The 22,180-nt window shown below is 47.0% G+C and overlaps 1 protein-coding gene across 3 annotated transcripts; it reads right to left on the bottom strand.

The window, feature by feature from the left end:
* Positions 1 to 10,327: 10,327 nt before the first annotated feature.
* LOC123449706 (silicon efflux transporter LSI2-like) lies at positions 10,328 to 21,110 on the bottom strand. Of its 3 annotated transcripts, XM_045127016.1 has the most exons (5): positions 13,325 to 13,476; positions 13,053 to 13,060; positions 11,281 to 12,787; positions 10,986 to 11,175; positions 10,328 to 10,890 (listed from the first exon to the last, which is right to left on the bottom strand). In XM_045127016.1, the coding sequence occupies exons 3-5, from the start codon at positions 12,538 to 12,540 to the stop codon at positions 10,622 to 10,624; spliced, it is 1,719 nt and encodes a 572-aa protein (XP_044982951.1). In that variant the 5' UTR covers positions 12,541 to 12,787; positions 13,053 to 13,060; positions 13,325 to 13,476; the 3' UTR covers positions 10,328 to 10,621. The 3 variants fall into 3 exon arrangements, with proteins under 3 accessions (XP_044982951.1, XP_044982948.1, XP_044982950.1); XM_045127013.1 differs by lacking the exons at positions 13,053 to 13,060; positions 13,325 to 13,476 and adding an exon at positions 20,751 to 21,110; XM_045127015.1 differs by lacking the exon at positions 13,053 to 13,060 and having other exon boundaries at positions 13,325 to 13,496.
* Positions 21,111 to 22,180: the final 1,070 nt, after the last annotated feature.

The following is a 22,180-nucleotide window of genomic DNA, read 5'->3' as shown; positions in this document are numbered from 1 at the left end:
TCACGAGAATCAGATCACATCTGCCTCACGCTTTCGTTCCTTTTGCTGCCGCTGCCGCCGGCGACTCCGTCCCGTTTACCGCGTACACGGTCGACGGGAGAGCAGGCCTCCGCAACCCCGCCTCTCCGGTTCCTGTACGGGAGAGGGGCGATTAGGTTTTTGGGGAGCGATCACGCGACTGCTCGCCTCCGTCAGTCTGCTTCATCTACATCCGTGTCGTCCTCGTCATCGCCATGTCTTCACCATCCGAGGCCGATCGTCTCGCCCTTGAAGCTGAGAAGAAGAGGGCAGAGGATGCTGCTGCTGCTGCTACGGCCGCGTCCAACGCCAACGCTGCTGCTACGGCCAATTGGCCTATTGGAGGGTATGACTCGTTTATCCCCATGTTCGTATTTATCCTAGCAGTACTACTTGCATGCATAGATGTATCAACTATATGCGTAGTATGTGCTAGGTTAGTTCAAGATCAGTACGTCATTAATCTAGTCAATGCCATGCTAGTTATTATCTCGTGGATTAATACACTCGGAAAATTGCCTATTTACTCAACAATCCAAAAACCTAATATGTGTAGGAATTTTTTGAGTAATGGTTTTGCTGATGCACTGAAACCGGACAAGTTTACCGGTACTTATTTCAAGCGTTGGCAAACGAGAACCAGCTTATGGCTCACGGCTATGAACATGTTCTGGGTAGCCGGTGTCACTCCAACGGGAACGATCTCTCCTAAACAGGAGAAGATGTTCGCGGAGGCCACCGTCCTATTCCTTGGAGCAGTCATAAGCGTGATCGGAGATAAGCTGGTTGACGCATACTTACATATGCATGTTGCCAAAGACCTGTGGGAGGCGCTCGAATCTAAATTCGGGGCCACCGATGCTGGGAGTGAGATGTATGTTATGGAGCAGTTCCACGATTACAAGATGGTTGACAACCGTTCTGTATTGAAACAGGCTCATGAGATAATATGCATAGCTAAAGAACTTGAGGTTCTTAAGTGCAATTTGCCGGGCAAGTTTGTCGCGGGCTGTATAATTGCTAAGCTCCCTAATTCCTGGAGGAACTTTGCTACTACTCTGAAATATCAGAGGCGTGAGTTCTCAGAAGACGACATCATCGGCCATCTGAGTGTTGAGCAGAACTCGAGAGCAAAGGACTCCAATGGAAAAGCGGTGGAAAGCTCTTCTGCTGCCAATATGGTACATCAGAGGAACTTCAATTCCCACAAGCCCAAGGGAAAGAATTATGTCCAACAGAATACCGACTTCAAGAAGAAGGGAAAGAAGCCCTTCAAGAAGAATAAGAAGGGAGATGGCTACTATACTTGTGGTTCAGAGGAACATTGGGCGAACAAATGACCAAACAAGTACAAGAAGCCGGCGCGGGACTCCAAGTCTGCCAATATGATTGTGGGCAACAATGAAAGTGGTGCATCTAGGTACGGTAATTTACTTACTGTATTTTCAGTTTGTCAGTCCACCGATTGGTGGGTGGACACAGGTGCAAATATTCATGTGTGTGCTGACTTATCATTGTTCTCTTCTTATCAGGCCACCGGTCGCGGGTCCGTATTGATGGGGAATGGCGCGAGTGCTTTTGTTCTTGGTGTTGGCACGATCGATCTGAAGTTTACTTCGGGAAGGATCGTGGAGCTGAAGAACGTGTAGCATGTCCCCGCCATCAAGAAGAACCTCGTTATTGGTTCCCTTCTGTGTAGAGAAGGGTTTAAGTTGGTATTCGAGTCTAATAAAGTAGTTGTTACGAAATATGGACTTTTCGTTGGAAAAGTTTATGAATGCGGAGGTCTGTTCCGCCTTTCTCTTGCAGATTTTTGTAATAAAGTCGTGAACAATATTCATTTGAGTGTTAATGATTTGAAGTTTGGCATTCACGTCTTTGTCACATAAGTTTCGGTGTTATGTCGCGGCTAGCAAAACTGAATTTAATCCCGACGTTCACTTTAGCCAAAGGTTCTAAGTGACATTCGTGTGTGCAAGCAAAGCAACCTTGCAAGCCTCACAAGGCTGCAGAGGAGAGACACTTGGCACCATTAGAACTCCTACATTATGATCTTTGTGATATGAATGGTGTGTTGACTAAAGGTGGAAAGAAATATTTCATGACATTGATAGATGATTCCACTAGATATTGCTTTGTGTATCTGTTAAATACTAAAGATGAGGCTCTACACTACTTTAAAATCTATAAGGCAGAAGTTGAGAATCAACTTGACAAGAAAATTAAACGAGTCCGGTCTGACCGTGGTGGAGAGTACTTCTCAAACGAGTTTGATTCTTTTTGTGCGGAACACGGCATTATTCATGAGAGGACGCCTCCCTATTCACCCCAGTCAAACGGGGTTGCCGAGCGGAAAAACCGTACTCTAACTGATTTGGTCAACGCCATGTTAGATACATCGGGTTTATCCAAGGCATGGTGGGGGGAGGCTATATTGATTGTGTGTCATGTCCTGAATAAGGTTCCTACAAAATATAATGAAGTCACTCCTTATGAGGAGTGGTCGAAGAGAAGGACGACGCTCTCGTACTTACGTACTTGGGGCTGCTTGGCGAAAGTCAATGTACCGATCCCCAAGAAGCGTAAGCTTGGACCAAAGACTGTGGACTGCGTTAATTTGGGATACGCTAAGAATAGCGTAGGCTATAGATTTTTAGTAGTGAAATCTGAGGTACCTGACGTGAAGGTCGGTACAATAATGGAGTGGAGGGATGCTACATTCTTGAGGATATATTTCCCATGAGAGATATGCAAAGCACTTCTAGACAGGAATCTGAGATAACTCCCGAGCCTGCCATTCCTATGGAATATTATGAACAAACACATGATGATAATCCCGAGGAGGATGACGAGGAAACCCTTGGTAGGGGCAAGAGACAAAGGACTGCAAAGACGTTCGGTGATGATTTCTTCGTATACCTTGTGGATGATAATCCCACTTCTATTTCAGAGGCGTATGCTTCTCCAGATGCTGATTACTGGAAAGCTGCGGTCCATAGCGAGATGGATTCCATCATGGCTAACGGGACATGGGAAATCACTGATCGTCCCTATGGTTGCAAACCATTGGGATGCAAGTGGGTGTTCAAAAAGAAGCTTAGGCCCGATGGTACGATTGAAAAGTACAAGGCTAGGCTTGTGGCCAAGGGCTATGCCCAGAAAGAAGAAGATTTCTTTGATACTTATTCACCTGTGGCTAGACTGACCACCATTCGAGTACTACTCTCATTGGCAGCCTCTCATGGTCTTCTTGTTCATCAAATGGATGTTAAGACGGCTTTCCTGAATGGAGAGCTAAATGAGGAAATCTATATGCAACAGCCAGATGGCTTTGTGATAGAAGGTCAGGAAGGAAAGGTGTGTAAGTTGCTGAAATCTTTATATGGTCTGAGACAAGGACCTAAGCAATGGCATGAGAAGTTTAATACATCTCTGACATCTGTTGGCTTCGTTGTTAATGAAGCTGACAAATGTGTATACTATCGCCATGGTGGGGGCGAACGAGTTATATTGTGCTTGTATGTTGATGACATACTGATATTTGGAACCAACCTCAAAGTAATTGAGGAGGTTAAGTCTTTTCTGTCTCAAAACTTTGAGATGAAGGACCTTGGGGTGGCTGATGTTATCTTGAACATCAAGCTTTTGAGAGATGATGAGGGTGGGATTACACTTCTGCAATCCCACTATGTTGAGAAGATTTTGAGTCGCTTTGGATATTCAGACTGCAAAATTTCTCAAACACCATATGATCCTAGTGTGCTTATTCGAAAGTTTAAAGGCACAACTATAAGTCAATTGAGATTCTCTCAAATCATCGGTTCGCTTATGTACCTAGCTAGCGCAACGAGGCCTGACATCGCGTTTGATTTGAGCAAACTTAGCCGGTTTGTTGCAAACCCGGGCGATGTTCATTGGCGTGCTGTTGAAAGAATTATGCGCTACCTGAAAGGTACTGTCAACCACGGACTTCACTATACGGGATACCCATCGGTACTTGAAGGATATAGTGATGCGAATTGGATCTCTGATGCAGATGAGATGAAGGCCACTACTGGGTATATATTTACTCTTGGGGGTGGTGCTGTTTCCTGGAAGTCTTGCAAGCAAACGATCTTAACGAGATCGACAATGGAAGCAGAATTAACAGCATTAGACACATCTGGTGTCAAAGCAGAATTTCTTCGAGATCTTTTGATGGACTTACCTGTGGTTGAGAAGTCGGTTCCGGCTATCCTTATGAACTGCGATAACCAAACGGTTATTGTCAAAGTGAAAAGTTCAAAGGACAATATGAAGTCCAACAAACATATAAGAATGAGATTGAAGTCTGTCAGACGTTTGAGAAACTCCGGAGTGATAGCGTTGGATTACATCCAAACGGCTAAGAATATGGCAGATCCCTTTACTAAAGGGCTATCACGTGTTGTGATAGATAGTGCATCGAGGGAGATGGGTATGAGACCCACATGAGTTGCCATGGTAGTAACCCAACCTATATGAATGGAGATCCTGTGAAGTAGGACCTGGGAAAACAAGCCAGTGGTGAACTGAGGAGAGTAACTTTACTAACCCACTCCGTTGGAGATGCAATGCTCTCGGCTACTGTATGATAGGATGACTACTGTCTTAATGTGTTCTAAAGCTTATGTGTAAGCAAGATGTTGTCCTACAGAGCGATCTTTGGAGGAACACACCTATATGAGCTTGACTGCTGGTCACAGTCTATGAGATTTGGGTGATCTCTAGTAAACTCATGAATAGGCCAGGAGTGTGACTAATATGCTCCACCCGAGGGGTCACCTTCGGCAACCTAGTACTAGTAAGACTTGTGGTGAAGCTCCTTTACGCCAAACTGACAATTCAAGGCATAGTCCATTGTTCAGTTGTAAAGGGGTGTAGCTACTTGCTCTAGGTGAAGCTCAACCTTAACAGGTCTTCACTGAAATGCTGGTATATTAAAACAGTGATTGGAACGAGGGAACACGATGTGCCCTTGAGATCTGGTGGGGGATTGTTGAAATTAGTGATGGGCCTTAGGCCCATAAGAGAATTTCAGAAAAATCTCCAAGGGCCCATGTAGGTGGTGGCATGACAAGGTGGTGGGAAGTTTAGTCCCACCCCGCTAGTGGAGGAGAAGTTGGACCCCTTTATAAGGGTCTCGCTTCCACATGCTATTGGAGAGTGAGAAGAGAAGGTGCCCTCGTGCACTCCTCCTCCGCCGCCCGCCTCGCCACGCCACGCCTCGTCACGATGCAATGAGACGCGACGCGGGTTGCGGGAATGAGCCGAGCCGAGCTCATACCTACACGCTTATTTTTGTCGGTCAGGAACGGAGAATACGTAACAGTCACGGCACGATCCGAGACGTCGGATCGTGGGCTGTTACCGACTCGGACGTGGGTTCGGCCCACGTCTCTCCGCCCAGCCGCCTTTATAAGCTGGCTAACGCCTACCCTAGCCGTCACGAGAATCAGATCACATCCGCCTCACGCGTTCGTTCCTTTTGCTGCCGCTGCCGCCGGCGACTCCGTCCCGTTTACCGCGTACATGGTCTACGGGAGAGCAGGCCTCTGAAACCCCGCCTCTCCGGTTCCTGTACGGGAGAGGGGCGATTAGGTTTTTGGGGAGCGATTACGCGACTGCTCGCCTCCGTTCGTCTGCTTCGTCTACATCCGCGTCGTCCTCGTCATCACCATGTCTTCACCATCCGAGGCCGATCGTCTCGCCCTTGAAGCTGAGAAGAAGAGGGCAGAGGATGTTGCTACTGCTTCTACGGCCGCGTCCAACGCCAACGCTGCTGCTACGGCCAACTGGCCTATTGGAGGGTATGACTCGTTTACCGTCATGTTCGTATTTATCCTAGCAGTACTACTTGCATGCATAGATGTATCAACTATATGCGTAGTATGTGCTAGGTTAGTTCAAGATCAGTACGTCATTAGTCTAGTCAATGCCATGCTAGTTATTATCTCGTGGATTAATACACTCGGAAAATTGCATATTTACTCAACAATCCAAAAACCTAATAAGTATAGGAATTTTTCGAGTAATGGTTTTGCTGCTGCACTAAAACCGGACAAGTTTACCGGTACTTATTTCAAGCGTTGGCAAACGAGAACCAGCTTATGGCTCACGGCTATGAACGTGTTCTGGGTAGCCGGTGTCACTCCAACGGGAACGATCTCTCCTGAACAGGAGAAGATGTTCGCGGAGGCCACCGTCCTATTCCTTGGAGCAGTCATAAGCGTGATCAGAGATAAGCTGGTTGACGCATACTTACATATGCATGTTGCCAAAGACTTGTGGGAGGCGCTCGAATCTAAATTTGGGGCCACCGATGCTGGGAGTGAGATGTATGTTATGGAGCAGTTCCACGATTACAAGATGGTTGACAACCGTTCTGTATTGGAAACAGGCTCATGAGATAATATGCATAGCTAAAGAACTTGAGGTTCTTAAGTGCAATTTGCCGGGCAAGTTTGTCGCGGGCTGTATAATTGCTAAGCTCCCTAATTCCTGGAGGAACTTTGCTACTACTCTGAAACATCAGAGGCGTGAGTTCTCAGTAGAGGACATCATCGGCCATCTGAGTGTTGAGCAGAACTCGAGAGCAAAGGACTCCAATGGAAAAGCGGTGGAAAGCTCTTCTGCTGCCAATATGGTACATCAGAGGAACTTCAATTCCCACAAGCCCAAGGGAAAGAATTATGTCCAACAGAATACCGACTTCAAGAAGAAGGGAAAGAAGCCCTTCAAGAAGAATAAGAAGGGAGATGGCTGCTATACTTGTGGTTCAGAGGAACATTGGGCGAACAAATGCCCAAACAAGTACAAGAAGCCGGGGCAGGACTCCAAGTCTGCCAATATGATTGTGGGAAACAATGAAAGTGGTGCATCTGGGTACGGTAATTTACTTACTGTATTTTCAGTTTGTCAGTCCACCGTTTGGTGGGTGGACAGGGGTGCAAATATTCATGTGTGTGCTGACTTATCATTGTTCTCTTCTTATCAGGCCACCGGTCACGGGTCCGTATTGATGGGGAATGGCGCGAGTGCTTCTGTTCTTGGTGTTGGCACGGTCGATCTGAAGTTTGCTTCGGGAAGGATCGTGCAGCTGAAGAACGTGCAGCATGTCCCCCCCATCAAGAAGAACCTCGTTAGTGGTTCCCTTCTGTGTAGAGAAGGGTTTAAGTTGGTATTCGAGTCTAATAAAGTAGTTGTTATGAAATATGGACTTTTCGTTGGAAAAGGTTATGAATGCGGAGGTCTGTTCCGCCTTTCTCTTGCAGATTTTTGTAATAAAGTCGTGAACAATATTCATTCGAGTGTTAATGAATCTGAAGTTTGGCATTCACGTCTTTGTCACATAAGTTTTGTTGTTATGTCGCGGCTAGCAAAACTGAATTTAATCCCGACATTCACTTTAGCCAAAGGTTCTAAGTGCCATTCGTGTGTGCAAGCAAAGCAACCTCGCAAGCCTCACAAGGCTGTAGAGGAGAGACACTTGGCACCATTAGAACTCATACATTCTGATCTTTGTGAAATGAATGGTGTGTTGACTAAAGGTGGAAAGAAATATTTCATGACATTGATAGATGATTCCACTAAATATTGCTATGTGTATATGTTAAATACTAAAGATGAGGCTCTACACTACTTTAAAATCTATAAGGCAGAAGTTGAGAATCAACTTCACAAGAAAATTAAACGAGTCTGGTCTGACCGTGGTGGAGAGTACTTCTCAAACGAGTTTGATTCTTTTTGTGCGGAACACGACATTATTCATGGGAGGACGCCTCCCTATTCACCCGAGTCAAACGGGGTTGCCGAGCGGAAAAACCGTACTCTAACTGATTTGGTTAACGCCATGTTAGATACATCGGGTTTATCCAAGGCATGGTGGGGGGAGGCTATATTGATTGCGTGTCATGTCCTGAATAAGGTTCCTACAAAAGATAATGAAGTCACTCCTTATGAGGAGTCGTCGAAGAGAAGGACGAGGCTCTTGTACTTACGTACTTGGGGCTGCTTGGCGAAAGTCAATGTATCGATCCCCAAGAGTGTAAGCTTGGACCAAAGACTCTGGACTGCGTTATTTGGGATACGCTAAGAATAGCGTAGTCTATAGATTTCTAGTAGTGAAATCTGAGGTACCTGACGTGAAGGTCGGTACAATAATGGAGTCAAGGGATGCTACATTCTTTGAGGATATATTTCCCATGAGAGATATGCAAAGCACTTCTAGAAAGGAATCTAAGATAACTCCTGAGCCTTCCATTCCTATGGAATATTATGAACAAACACATGGTGATAATCCCGAGGAGGATGACGAGGAAACCCTTGGTAGGGCAAGAGACAAAGGACTCCAAAGACCTTTGGTGATGATTTCTTCGTATACCTCGTGGATGATAATCCCACTTCTATTTCAGAGGCGTATGCTTCTCCAGATGCTGATTACTGGAATGATGCGGTCCGTAGCGAGATGGATTCCATCATGGCTAACGGGACATGGGAAATCACTGATCGTCCCTATGGTTGCGAACCAATGGGATGCAAGTGGGTGTTCAAAAAGAAGCTTAGGCCCGATGGTACGATTGAAAAGTACAAGGCTAGGCTTGTGGCCAAGGGCTATGCCCAGAAAGAAGAAGAAGATTTCTTTGATAATTATTCACCCGTGGCTAAACTGACCACCATTCGAGTACTACCCGAGGGGTCACCTTCGGCAGCCTAGTACTAGTAAGACTTGTGGTGAAGCTCCTTTACGCCAAACTGACAATTCAAGGCATAGTCCATTGTTCAGTTGTACAGGGGTGTAGCTACTTGCTCTAGGTGAAGCTCAACCTTAACAGGTCTTCACTGAAATGCTGGTATATTAAAACAGTGATTGGAACGAGGGAACACGATGTGCCCTTGAGATCTGGTGGGGGATTGTTGAAATTAGTGATGGGCCTTAGGCCCATAAGAGAATTTCAGAAAAATCTCCAAGGGCCCATGTAGGTGGTGGCATGACAAGGTGGTGGGAAGTTTAATCCCACCCCGCTAGTGGAGGAGAAGTTGGACCCCTTTATAAGGGTCTCTCTTCCACATACTATTGGAGAGTGAGAAGAGAAGGTGCCCTCGCGCACTCCTTTCCGCCGCCCGCCGGGCCACGCCTCGTCGCGACGCGTCGCGGGAATGAGCCGAGCCGAGCTCATACCTACGCGCTTATTTTTGTCGGTAAGGAACGGAGAATACGTAACGGTCACGGCACGATCCGAGACGTTGGATCGTGGGCTGTTACCGACTCGGACGTGGGTTCGGCCCACGTCTCTCCGCCCATCCGCCTTTATAAGCTAGCTAATGCCTACCCTAGCCGTCACGAGAATCAGATCACATTTGCCTCACGCGTTCGTTCCTTTTGCTGCCGCTGCCGCCGGCGACTCCGTCCCGTTTACCGCGTACACGGTCGACGGGAGAGCAGGCCTCCGAAACCCTGCCTCTCCGGTTCCTGTACGGGAGAGGGGCGATTAGGTTTTTGGGGAGCGATCACGCGACTACTCGTCTTTGTCCGTCTGCTTCGTCTACATCCGCGTCGTCCTTGTGATCGCCATGTCTTCACCATCCGAGGCCGATCGTCTCGCCCTTGAAGCTGAGAAGAAGAGGGCAGAGGATGCTGCTGGTGCTGCGGCCGCGTCCAACGCCAACGCTGCTGCTACGGCCAACTGGCCTATTGGAGGGTATGACTCGTTTATTCTCATGTTCGTATTTATCTTAGCAGTACTACTTGCATGCATAGATGTACCAACTATATGCGTAGTATGTGCTAGGCTAGTTCATGATCAGTACGTCATTAGTCTAGTCAATGCCATGCTAGTTATTAGCTCGTGGATTAATACACTCGAAAAATTGCCTATTTACTCAACAAGCACAACTCCAGTACTGAATAGTGGGTATTGGTTTATACCATGATGGGTAAACATCCATATGGTGGCTAGGGGTTTTGCGAACGAAGCAGACTTTGGGAATTTAGCTCATGCCAACAAAGTGGCCAGATAAGCCACAATTGTAGCAGATGGCACCAATGAATTTAGGGTCCACAGAACTAGCAGCAGAATCCACCTGATCTATCTGTTTTCCACTTCAGTACTACCAGCACTATTATCTTACACAGCAGTAGCAGACTTCTGTTGGGAGGTTTTGCTAGACCAACACATGTTTGTATTTTCATCATTTTTTATACGTGTAGTGAACAAACCACGCAAGATTACGCTGTTATAAAAAAGCAATGCAAGTATGGCACGATTACGGGCCACGTTGACTCAATCTGAAACACCAAAAATGAAATCAGATTACAATATAATTTCTTAGTTCAACTTCAACAGGAACCTATCTGCAACTCCAAGTTCAGAAATCTGAAAATGCAGGCTACTTGGTCTGACACCCGTACCGGCCGTCTGCTTTAGCGACAACAGCTGAAACAACACTGATTACTGATACACAAAACATAAACGGGTTACAAGACAAGCCTAGCGATTTTACATGAGTAGTCTCCATTATTGAAGAAAGGATTTCGTTACGCTCCTCGCACAGTAGTACTACTATGTTCAGTTTCTTGCTTGGTTCAGTAGCTGCTGACGATGAGGAGGCCGATGGCGGTGACGACGATGGTGGACGGCACCCCGAACCGGAGGTGGCTCCAGAAGGAGAGGTTGTAGCCGAAGAACTGCGCCCGCCTCGCCTGCTCGCACACGATCAGGTTCGCCGCCGACCCGAGCAGCGTCAGGTTCCCTGCCACCGTGCTCACATAGGCCAGAATCAGCCAGGCCTTCCTCTCCGACGCCGGCGATATCGCCGCAGCCGACGCGGCCACCCTTGTGCCGAGCAGCAGAACTAAAACACCAAAGTTCAGAAATGCCGTTCTTTAGAGCACCGCAGTTTGCAATTGCCAAGAGAGCGAACCAAAGTTCAGAGGTATCGTTAATTACCTGTTGGAACATTTGATGCGACGTTGGAGAGGATGAGGATGACGAGGCCGAGGAGCGCGACGCCTCTGGCGCTGTCGATCCGCGAGTAGGGCTCGACCAGCTCCCACATGGTGTTGGGTATGCCGGTCTTGTTGAAGCCGTCGACGGTGATGAACATCCCGCAGAAGAAGATGAGCAGCGAGTAGGACACCTGCCAATGCCAAGTGATGCATGCATGCAAGCAAAAGTGATTTGATCATTCTTCATTCATGCAAAAATGGTTGTGTAGAAAGAAAATGAGGAAAAACAGCCACACCTTCTCGAGGCAGGCCTGGGCGTCAGTGAAATCGAGCGCGAGGAGCACCAGAGCGGCGGTGATGGCGGTCCAGGACATGTTGAGCCCCATGAGGAGGGCGATGAGCATGCCGAGGGTGATGAGGTACACGGCCGTCTTCCACACCAGCACCTTCCACCTCTTCTCCGCGACCTCGGGCAGCTCCCCCTTGTCCTTGTCGCCGTTGGCTGCGTCGTCGTCGTCTGTGGGCGAAGACGGCGGCGCGTCCTCGATGATGACGCTCCTCTGCTGGCTGGCCGTCCTGGTGAACTTCCTGGAGGAGGCGGAGCCGTCGAGGAGGACGGGGACCGTGGAGACCTCCACCATCTCGTGCGACATGCTGGAGGAGCGGAGGGACCTGATGGAGAACTGCATGTCGGCGTCGGCGGCGTTGGAGTTGACGCTCCTGCTCCGCAGGTTGTCGCCACCGTTGACGCTGGCGCTCCTGATGATGGGCTCGCTGACGCAGTCGAAGTCGTCCGGGTTGAGCGAGGAGACGTGCGACATCCTGGCGGGCGTGAACCGGTGCGACTGGACCTCGTCGTCGCCGACCTGCAGCTCGGCCCCCCGCGTGGAGACGCCGCCGCCGCCGCGCTCCAGCTGGTCGGTCGGCTCGACGGCGAGGTACCTCCAGAAGTAGCAGAGGAGGATGGCGGCGTTGGTGAGCACGCCGACGATCATGGCCGGGAAGACGCCAAGAAGGAACTGTCCGAAGGAGATGCCGCTCTCGACGGCGATGACGAGGTTCTGCGGGTTGCCGATGGGCGTGGCGGCGGAGCCGATGTTGGAGCTGGTGGCGAGCGCCAGAAGAAAGGGCTGCGGGGGCAGGTTGTTCTGGCGGGCCACCTTGAGGATGAACTCGGTGAGGACGACGCAGCAGGTGTCGTTGGTGAAGAGCGCGGAGGCGATGGCGGAGACGATGCAGACGCGGAAGAGCAGGTCCTTGGGGCCGCGGCTCTTCCACTGGAGCAGGTTGCCGAGGTACTTGAACATGTCGGCGCGCTCCAGGAAGATGGACACGACCATGGTGCCGAAGAGGAGGCCGATGATGGGGAGGTCGATGGCCGCGTACGCGTCCTCCGGGGAGATGACGCGGAACAGCACCATGAGCATGGCGCCCAGCAGGGAGCCGGCGGTGCGGCCAACCGGCATGAAGGGCACGCTGGGGAACACCGCCAGCACCCAGAAGATGCCGAACGCCACGCATCCCAGCACCACCTTGGACGTGTGCGCAAGCACCATCTTCGCTAGCCAACACAGAATCCTACCGTCCCACGACTGATATTGGTCTCTCCAAACCTCGGCAAAACGCTAGCAAACTCTGCACTGAGATGATCAAGAACCTGTCGCAGGCAAGGGAGGGGAAAGAACAGCAGGCGAAAACAGTTACTAATCCCCAAGTCAGTCAGACGACGTTAATGGATGTGCTGCTGGAATCGATCTGCGGCAGCGAAAACAATCTGTCCATGCCCAAGTAAGTTGAGGAATCCTGCAAAAAATTGGAGCAACAAAAGAAGAGCTTTAAATCCAGGAACCGAAAAGGTAGGATCAATTAGCAGAAAAGGAAAGACAAAGATCCTGTTGTGGACGAAATGAGTTTAATTTTGGCCGGGGAACACAAAAATCGGATGGATTAGCGGCCACGAAAACCGGGGACATGCACAGCGCATATGGAATGGGAATGGATATCAACAATCAATCAATCAATCAAGCAGAAGCAGAAGCAGAAGCAGAGCACCACCGCGCCTACTCACGTTGTGTCCTGCAACAATCCAAGCGAGACAAGATCAACAACCCTCGTTCAGATATCTCGATAAACCCTACAGTCCGAACTAGTAGATCTCAAGCCCTGTTCTATGTATGCTCAGGATCAATGGATCGGGAAAGATCCAGCACGAATCCATCCACGAAGTGGTGCCAAGAAAACACACACACACGCACACACACGCAGGAGATGAGATCTTGCGTTCTAGCTAGACTGATTTCTGAGAGTGATTGAGCTTGGGGTTGGGGATCGATTGCTGACCTCGGACTGGAGTAGGGGCGAGGATAGTCGACAGTGAGTGAGTGCTCTCTGCTCTGCTCTGTTGCGGCGAGAGCGAGGAGGAGGAGGAGGAGCGGTGGAGGTGGTCTGTAAATGTTGGATCGAGTGGAGGCGAGAATAAAGCGAAGAGGGGTCAGCTATAAATAAAGCGGGGGCCGCGGCCACCATGGGAGCGGCGGTCAGCTTTCATTCATGGATGAGGTGACTCCGGCCGGGCCCCGTCGCCGACGACGATGAGGGTCCTCCTAGGATCAGCATCTTGCTACGTACACACGGCGGTGGAGCTCCCCTGTTTTGAGTCGCCAGCAGCCGCGCGCCGCGTGTTCGGGTACGACTTAACCGGTACATTCAAACATGTTTTTTTTTTCGCTAAACAATCTTTCATAAAAATACACCCTATGTGCTACTATAAGTGGATTAATTTATCAGATTGTTCCTTCAACTATGTTTCTCTGTAAATATACCAAGTTTAATCCAACTGGTGTTCCCAGAGCAAGGGGAATAATCGTTTGATTTATTGTTTATATTTTTCTCTTGTGCAAAATATATTAAACTCAGTCTGACTTTTGTTATATACTTGGTTGATTGTGTGAAAGTTGTTGGGGTATGCTGTTCCTAATTGTCTATGATAGAAAGTGAAACAGTGCAAAATCTAGTCGTATCACCACAAAATAAAAAAGTTTTGTCGATTTCTTGAGGGTTGCATAAGAGGGCTTTTTTAATCTAAGAAAATGAAGGAAATAAAGAAACTAAGACCACCCCTAACTCGACACGATTCGTTTGGCTTTTAGCGTGATAAAGCAAAGTAAACGACACGTGTGCCATGACGATCACCAAATCACATATTTATATTGGTAATTTCAAGTTGAAGTTGTCCTTTTTCAAAGCAAAAAACCTCAGGTGTATTTAAGCATTTGTATAAGAGCTATCGAGACTAAGTTTATCACGGTGGCACCACGAGGACAAGCCAAATGAATCAACAAGCGTAAAAATATATTAAACTCCGTCTTTGCAATATATTTGGTTGATTCCCTGAAAGTTGCAGTATAGGTTGTTCCTTTTGTCAATGCTAGAAAGAGGAAAAAGTGCCAAATTTATTCGTATCACCACAAAATAACAATTTCACCGGTTACTTGAGGGTTGTACAAGAAGTTTTTGTTTTTCTGAGAAAACGATGGAAATAAAGAAACTAAGACCACCCCTGACTCGACACGATTCATTTTTGGCTTTTAGCGTGACACAACAAATTGAACGACACACGTGCCATGACGACCACCAAATCACATATTTATAATGGTAATTTCAGGTTGAAGTTGGCCTTTTCAAAGTAAAACCTCAAACATATTGAAGTATTTATTATGGAACAACCGTCGAGACCAACGTTCATCACGATGGTGCCACAGAAGCAACACGGAAGAATCTAGAACGCAAAAGCGCCTAGGGAGGTTGAGTAAAAAAATTGATAGTCGAATAGCTCAAAACCTATTTCGACGAATAAATAAATAAACATCCATTATGGTCTCTATCTGGATTTTTTTTGCTTCGCGATACGGCAATTTATGCCGTTGTACTCAACTGTAAAATTCAACAAAACAGTCTATGATTTTTTTTTTCCATTGTTATATTTATTGTTGCGCCATTTTGAAGAAGAAAAAACCGTAGGTGGACTTTGTATCAGCGAGATGCCCTTGCTGTACAGAGGTCGCCGGAAAGGGTGGCGTTAGCAATTCCGCATGTCAATCGGGCGTCGCATGTGATTCGCCGAGCCACCAAGGAGCCGTGATCCCTTCCTTCCTTCCTTCCTTCCCTTTGGATGGATTTGATCAATAACATTTTGCGCGTGGGCCAGCTGATGGGCCGAGCGATTCCCTGATAGCGCCGTTTCTTCGTATCCAAGAAACTCGTTTTTTTTTTTTTTTGGAATGAAACCGGCCGAACTTGGAGAGCAGGGTAGCACGCGTATGTACACGCTCACGCAAAAGACACAGACAAAAAAACGCGTCCGTGCCTCGCTGATTTGCCATCTGGACCGTCCGTTCTTCGGCCAATCCAACGACCCCAAAAAGAAAAGGCATCCGTTCTGTTGTTGTCGCGATAATGATCACAAGAGCTCTCAGTCATTTTTTCTTTCTTTTCGAAACGGAGGGAAAGGAGAGCTCTCAGTCATGGGTACACAGTGTCACGGCTCAGGGGTGTTTGGTTTCGTTTCAAGGAACTAGACTTTTCTTTAGTTACAGGGACTAAAGGAAAGAGTCTAGTCTTTTTCCAGTTTTTTTAAAAAAGGTGCTTTCTGTTTGGTTACATAGGGATTAAAAAGAATTTTTTAGTCTAGTCCCTGTAAACAAAGAGGGCCTTAGAGTCAGTTCCAACCGAAAGAAGAAAAAATAGGATTGAGCCGCTACAGTGTCCGTTCGATGGGTTGTGGCCTGCTCCAGAGCCCACCTCTTCTTGTCTTTGGCAGGGCCTGTGTGGTCCATAGATCCACCTGCGCACACACACTGTAGACTTGCCTCGGATGGAGTCGTGCTGAGCTCACATGTCATGAACTCATTGCCAGGTGCTTTAACCAATTGCCGACCAACGGTGATCTATTGCTAATGCTAGCCTTGCAAGAAAGTGCGGTTTTCCGCAGAAAAGAAGAAGAAAAGGCGCAGTTAACGGACTGCGAAGAGCACAACGCTTGGCAGGCAGTGGAGGAGCTTTTGGCACGAGGGAAGTGCCGTCCGGCCGGGACCCCTCGTACGGGAGATTCGGCGAAACTGCCACCCGACGAGGGGAACTCTGGTTCCCACACGTAGTTCCATGTCCAAGCCTTTCCTCTGCCGTCATATTCCATTCCTCCTTTTCTTTTCTTTTTTATAAACAAGTTTTGGACACTTGACATTGAACTGTTTCGGGCGCTGTTTGGATTGCCTATACATCTTATAAAGGTGAACACACAGAGATAGAGAAAGAGAGAGTACGGTATTCTCCTCCCATTCAAAAAAGGATACCATGATTTTAGTGCAATTAACCGGTGTGTTTAAGTTTTTTTGTAGCCATCATTACCGTCTTCAATACATCTTTAACCAGTGCGTTTAAGTTTTTGAAACTAGCTAGCAGCAGCAAAAGATAGGACCGAAAACAATTGTCTATTATACGTCAGCTGACCAGTGTATTTAACTTTTTGTAACAGTTGCTACCGTATTCGAGAGATCTTTAAAAACACTTATTTCGATGTCTTGCTGGAGTTTTCGTCCCTGCCCCGCCCCCGTGTTTCCAAGTAATGGAACATTTGTTTAACATTTTTGGAGCCACCATTGTGTTCATAGATGCTACGTCAAGGGTTATCAACAAGTTTCTACGTGGTTTAAAAAATTCAGAAAAGATTTCCCGCAAAAAATAATAATTCAGAAAAGATCCATGTTGCTCCGCTCACGCATGCTTATGTATAGAGTCGACAAGATTAGCTTAATCCCATTGAAATTTTTGGAACTCATGAGGGATAAAAACTTTTTGAAACCATTTTTCTTTTCATCTAGGTGGCGACTCCAAACCAAGTTACTTTGTCTGGGTTGAATTGCGGTTGAAAACACCATCGTATTTATCATTGTTATGGTAAGGGTCCCAGCATCAAATAGTAATGCTTTTCTTCTCTCCTTTTTCACACATATGCAAACTTGGTCGGCGGTGCCCCCGCAAAAAAATTAGGCTGATACGCATTCACCGACGGATGTTTAGTAAACAACCGTCGCTTGGAGGGCCGTTCGATCTACGCGCAACCGTCCGATCCACTTCGGTCGGGTACCTCATAATTCTTGAAACGACGGTCAAGTTGCAGAAACATTCGTTTGGTTGTAAAAAATAGAACTTTGGATCCGTTAATTCCTGAAATAACGGTCGAGTTCTAGAAATAATTTGCTTTGTTGCAGATTTTTTTTCTCTTTGTCTTTCTGTAACATAGGTACTTTTGTGAAAGAATTTTTTACAACAAAGATCATGTTTCAGGAACTTTTGCAACAAATGTCAGGTTGCAGAAATGTTTGCAACATTCATGATGCGGCTAGAGGCGGCCGGATGGCCGGCCGACGTCGGGGGCGAGTATAGTGGACGGCCGTTGGCGCCGCCTGCCGGCGGTGACCGTCAAACCTCCGACCTATGGATCTGTCGGTTGTCCCTCACTCCACACCACGTGTCGATCGAAGGAGGTGGCCGATGTCCCCCGCTTGATCTTCCGGTTGAGGGATAGACTTTTCCAAAAAAAGGCCGGCAATGAAAATTATTGACAAGTAATGTTTTATAGGAATATATCTTTACCATCTAATAAACAGTTTGCATCTAAAAAGAATAATGCTTTATGAATAAAATTTTATCGGACGTCCCCGAAGGAACTTTTATGAATAAAATAAATAAATGTGATGAGCTCCTTTATTTGACATAAAAATGGCAAATCAGGTGGGCCCAGGCCACGCGTTGGCGTCTTCCTTGCCTAATTGCAATCAAAGAGAATCGTATTATAGAAAAATTTAAAAAATAGTACAGTGTCGTGATTCCTTTTTAGGTCTCGTGAGGTCTCGTGACACGATTCGTTTCCAAGTCATGTAACAGCAGCACTCAGAGTCACAGCGATTTGATCCGATGAGCAGGCGCGTTGGGCATGACACGCACGAGCTCGACAATCCACCAACAGATGACATCTCCCGTGCGGCGCCGTCCGATCCCCTCCACTTAGCCGTATCCAGCCGTCCAATTACGATTTACGAAGGCACAAGGGGAAAACGACTCGACTTTTTGCACCCGTGTGTGTGTGTTGTGTGGATCTTTCCTCGCCGTCGCTTTGCGAAGAAAAGCCAACTGCTGCTCGCCGTAAAAAGGGCCGAGCTCCATAGAACACGCGAAACTGAAGGAAAAATTTGTCAGTTTCTTTGGGGGATCGGCATCTGCCTGTCGACCTGTGGTGCTTCAGGTGGTCGACGCTGTCCGTTTTTTGTAAACCCTCCGCGGGTTGCGCGCGAGGCGGTCGATTACCAACGTCTCGTGTTTGACACGAATTTGGATCGCCGTGTGTGTGTGTTGGTTGGTTGGTTGGTGCGTGACGGGTGCAAGATACGGCCGCGTCGACGATCGATCGATCGACCGACCCTGTCGTTTTGCGCTTTCGCAAAGGAAGGCTGGCGCCGCTGCGGCTCGCCGAATGGAATCAACCTGCTTACGATCTTTGTGGTCTTCGTCGTGTTAACAGTGTACCGAATTCTCTCTTTTTCAAAAAGAAAAGAAAAACAGTGTACCGAAGACCCGTCTGTTTCTCGATTGCTAGCTGTTATGGTTCTGCTTGTTGTGCCCACGTATTTCATGCTCATAATTAGTACTCCCTCCGTTCCTAAATATAAGTCTTTTAAGAGATTTGACTAGTGGTTTACATACGGAGCAAAATGAATAAATCTATATTCTAAATTATGTCTATATACATCTGTATGTAGTCCACTGGTGCAATCTCTAAAAAGACTTATATTTAGAACGGAGGGAGTACAAAATTTGTTGTTGGCTATGTACTACCTTTTTTGTTTTGTTTTGAGAATTGCTGATTTTTTTTAGACAAGAGAATTGTTGATTATGTACTACTCCTCGCCTGAAATCACTCCCACCTATCACGTTGCGAAAAGTGGCGCACTACATGTGTGCCATTTGTCGCAACCTGGATTTTTTTTTCATAAATACATATTTTTAAAGCATTTTATCTCTTAAATGTGCGTCTAAATTTTTAATTGTTTTTATTGTTGGTTTCCTCGCATCGAGGTTTTAACGATTTTTTTTACAAAAATGTGATAAAAAAAACGGATGAAAACCGAGCCTCTTGTGTAAAAGAACAGAAAACACGTTTTCTCGTTTTCGAGAGGCATGGCCGTGTCTTTAATGAAAAAAAAGATAATTCATTTCTTTTGTTTCCTCGCAAAAAAAAACTTATTTTTTTTCTGTTTTCGAGAGGCCTGGTTGTACCTTTCGCGAAAAAAAACCAAAAAGCTCGTTCTTTTTGTTTCCGAGAGGCCCGATAGTGCCTCTTGTGAAAGTAAAAAATGTGCCTCTTGCATACAAAAAACAAAAAAAACACTTTTTTTCGTGCATATTTCTTTTTTGTCGAAAAGCTAAAAAAGACCGATGAAAAATCGAAACACTAAAAAAAATAAAAAAAAATTAATCTAAAAAGTGGAAAACGCGTGTGGAAAAAATCCAAAGAAGTTCAAACCGCGATATGATAGTCCACGCCACATATTTTCGGCAGGCCCTAGCCGCGCCACAATCTTTTTGGGCTGGCCCACATCGTTTCAGTATTTGTCGACGATATTCTTGATATTCTTGCCGGAAAACACAGCTATTCGGCGCTTATAGCGCCAATTAATAAGGTGTGAACTGCAAATAGAACTCACACACCCCCTAAGGTAGTTCCTACCCTTATAGCGTTTTACCCCACGGGTTTGAAACATATTTTCTGGGACAGTTTTTATTATGGTTTTCCATGACGGATTTGTTCAGTTTCTTAGTAAATAATATTAAGTTTATAAAAAAATTGCAAACATTTTTTTCAAATTTAAAAGTTTTTTAAAATCCACATAGATTCACGCTTTTTTTTTCCTTTTTCATATTCATTTTTTATTTTTTTCTTCTTCATAATAGTTTTTCAACCTAGTTATAATTTTTAATTTAAAAGAACCAGAATTTTATACTTTTTATGAAGCGCATATGGCACATACCACCTCATGCTTTGGGGCGCCACGCAGCTTCGCGCCATGCTTCGGGTGCCATAAGCGCCGAGGAGGAGCTCTCCTTGTTGACTGAGGTTGCCGGACAATGAAAAGGCAGACAAGTTTATTCTCTCTTTATTATTTTATTATTCATTTTAAGATATTGAAGCTTTTGTTTGTTCTGAGTCATACTTCCATATGTTTGACTAATTTTATTAAAAAAAATACTAATATCCACAACATCAAATATGTATAGCATGAAAATGTGTTTTTATGGAATGGAACATAATTTGTTGCTCTAATTATTGGTATATTAATTGTTCTATTTATAGACAAGACTATAACATCAAATATTTTGAAACAAAGCATATAATCACGTAAAACAAAAGAAATACAAATCAGTGGCGATTCTATGTGCTAGCTGGCTGACCCCACAAATTTTGAGAAAAAAACAGCCTAAGATCGAGCAGTGTATTTTGTGAACAATTTTCTTCATAAAATTTGCAATGAGCCCACAGATTATTAAGGCCGGCTTCACCACTGGTACGAATGCGTGATCGATGTTGTCGATCGATGATCGGTGTCACCAATCATTTGGGATGGTTGAAGCAAAGCAAGACAAATATTTCGCCCAAAAAAAGAAAAGCAAGACAATGTAAGCCAGAAGACGGCACATGCAGGGAACTTACGCAACAATGCCCTGGTCGATCGATGACGCCTCACGCCGCCGATGGCAGCTCGCTCCGGCACGTCGGCTCTCTCCTCGACCTTTTGGCCGGGTCGCCTTCGGTGCCAACCCAAAGATATACGTGAGATCCGGCCGTGTGGTCGGGCGGCCGGGGACGGCGGACGGACGATAGATCAATCAGGGCAATGCGCGCGCGCGGGCGGGGAGCTCACCCGCGCTCAGTTCAGCTCAGCTGCGTATATATGAGGGCAGGGACGGCGAGGACGGCCGGGCCGGATGCTTTGGATGGTGAAGTGAATGAGAAGCCGGCCGGCCGGCGAGGTATAAATAAGCGGGTCCGGCCAACCGGCGGGGGGACGTGGGACTTTGAGACCAACCTAACTGTGAAGCTAAGCTATAGCTAACCCACATCTACATCGACCGAGCTGGGCTGCGAGGTACGGACACCGGCCTCTAATGGCGAGGGCGACGGCGCAGCAAAAAGGTGCCTGCATAGCATATCGATCGGCCCCTCCCCGGTCTGAATCCGATCCCTTTGGATCTCCCCGGAAGACTGTTGCCTCGTCGCTCTCAGATCCGTCCGTTTCCATCCGTCGTCTGCGTGCGCGACAGCGTGGGAGACCCAGAGCCAGATATACATGGGCGTGGTGAGAAAGTCCATGAGGCGATGAGGTCCATTAAGCCATAAGCAGGAACAGTTTACCTAACTCCATGATTATTCGCTGCTTAATTGCTCGTTTGGTGGAGACCGATCGAGATGAAGCATAGCTAGCTAGCAACACTTGCTCGCTGACTGATCGACGGCGAACGGATGATGATATGGATTAGATCGATGCCTGATCGAAGACCGGGAGAGGAGAGGAGAGGACAGAGGACTAGATATGCATATGCATGTTACATCCCCAAATCAATGTCGTCTTAATAAATGCATGTTGGTGATTAACTGGCCACGGGTGAGCCAACGGACGAACTCATCTAGGAGATGCTTAGAAAGGCGGCATGCAAAGGATGGATGGATCGACTGATTGACGTGCGGGTGACGTCGTACGGGCGCGCGCGCGGAGACGAAGGGTGCCGCCGCGATGGCGATCATCCAACCAATCCTGCTGCGTCTCGTCACCCACTCCAACCATGATTGATTGGCACATGGACATGGCCTGCTAATGGAACGAACGTGATCAATAGCCCTGCTGCATATATAGGCCGGGCAGGCTTCGGCGTGCATGGTGGCCTGTCGGTTGAATAGGTTTTCCATATCATTTCAGTGCCCCATGAGAGAATCTTTGCCAAATATGAGCCGACCCCTCTTGCCATGAAATGAAATCCAACACCATGCATATGCATGCATGATGATTCTTAATTATGAGAGGGAGCCACTAGGAGAGTGAGGACGTCCCGTGCTCTGTCCAGGGACACGACAAGGGTCGTAGT

The sequence above is a fragment of the Hordeum vulgare genome, chromosome 4H (genome assembly GCF_904849725.1).
Source record: "Hordeum vulgare subsp. vulgare chromosome 4H, MorexV3_pseudomolecules_assembly, whole genome shotgun sequence".
Lineage (NCBI taxonomy): Eukaryota > Viridiplantae > Streptophyta > Magnoliopsida > Poales > Poaceae > Hordeum > Hordeum vulgare.
The sequence above is the reverse complement of the archived record's forward strand: the minus strand, read 5'-3'. Positions and strand labels throughout refer to the sequence as shown.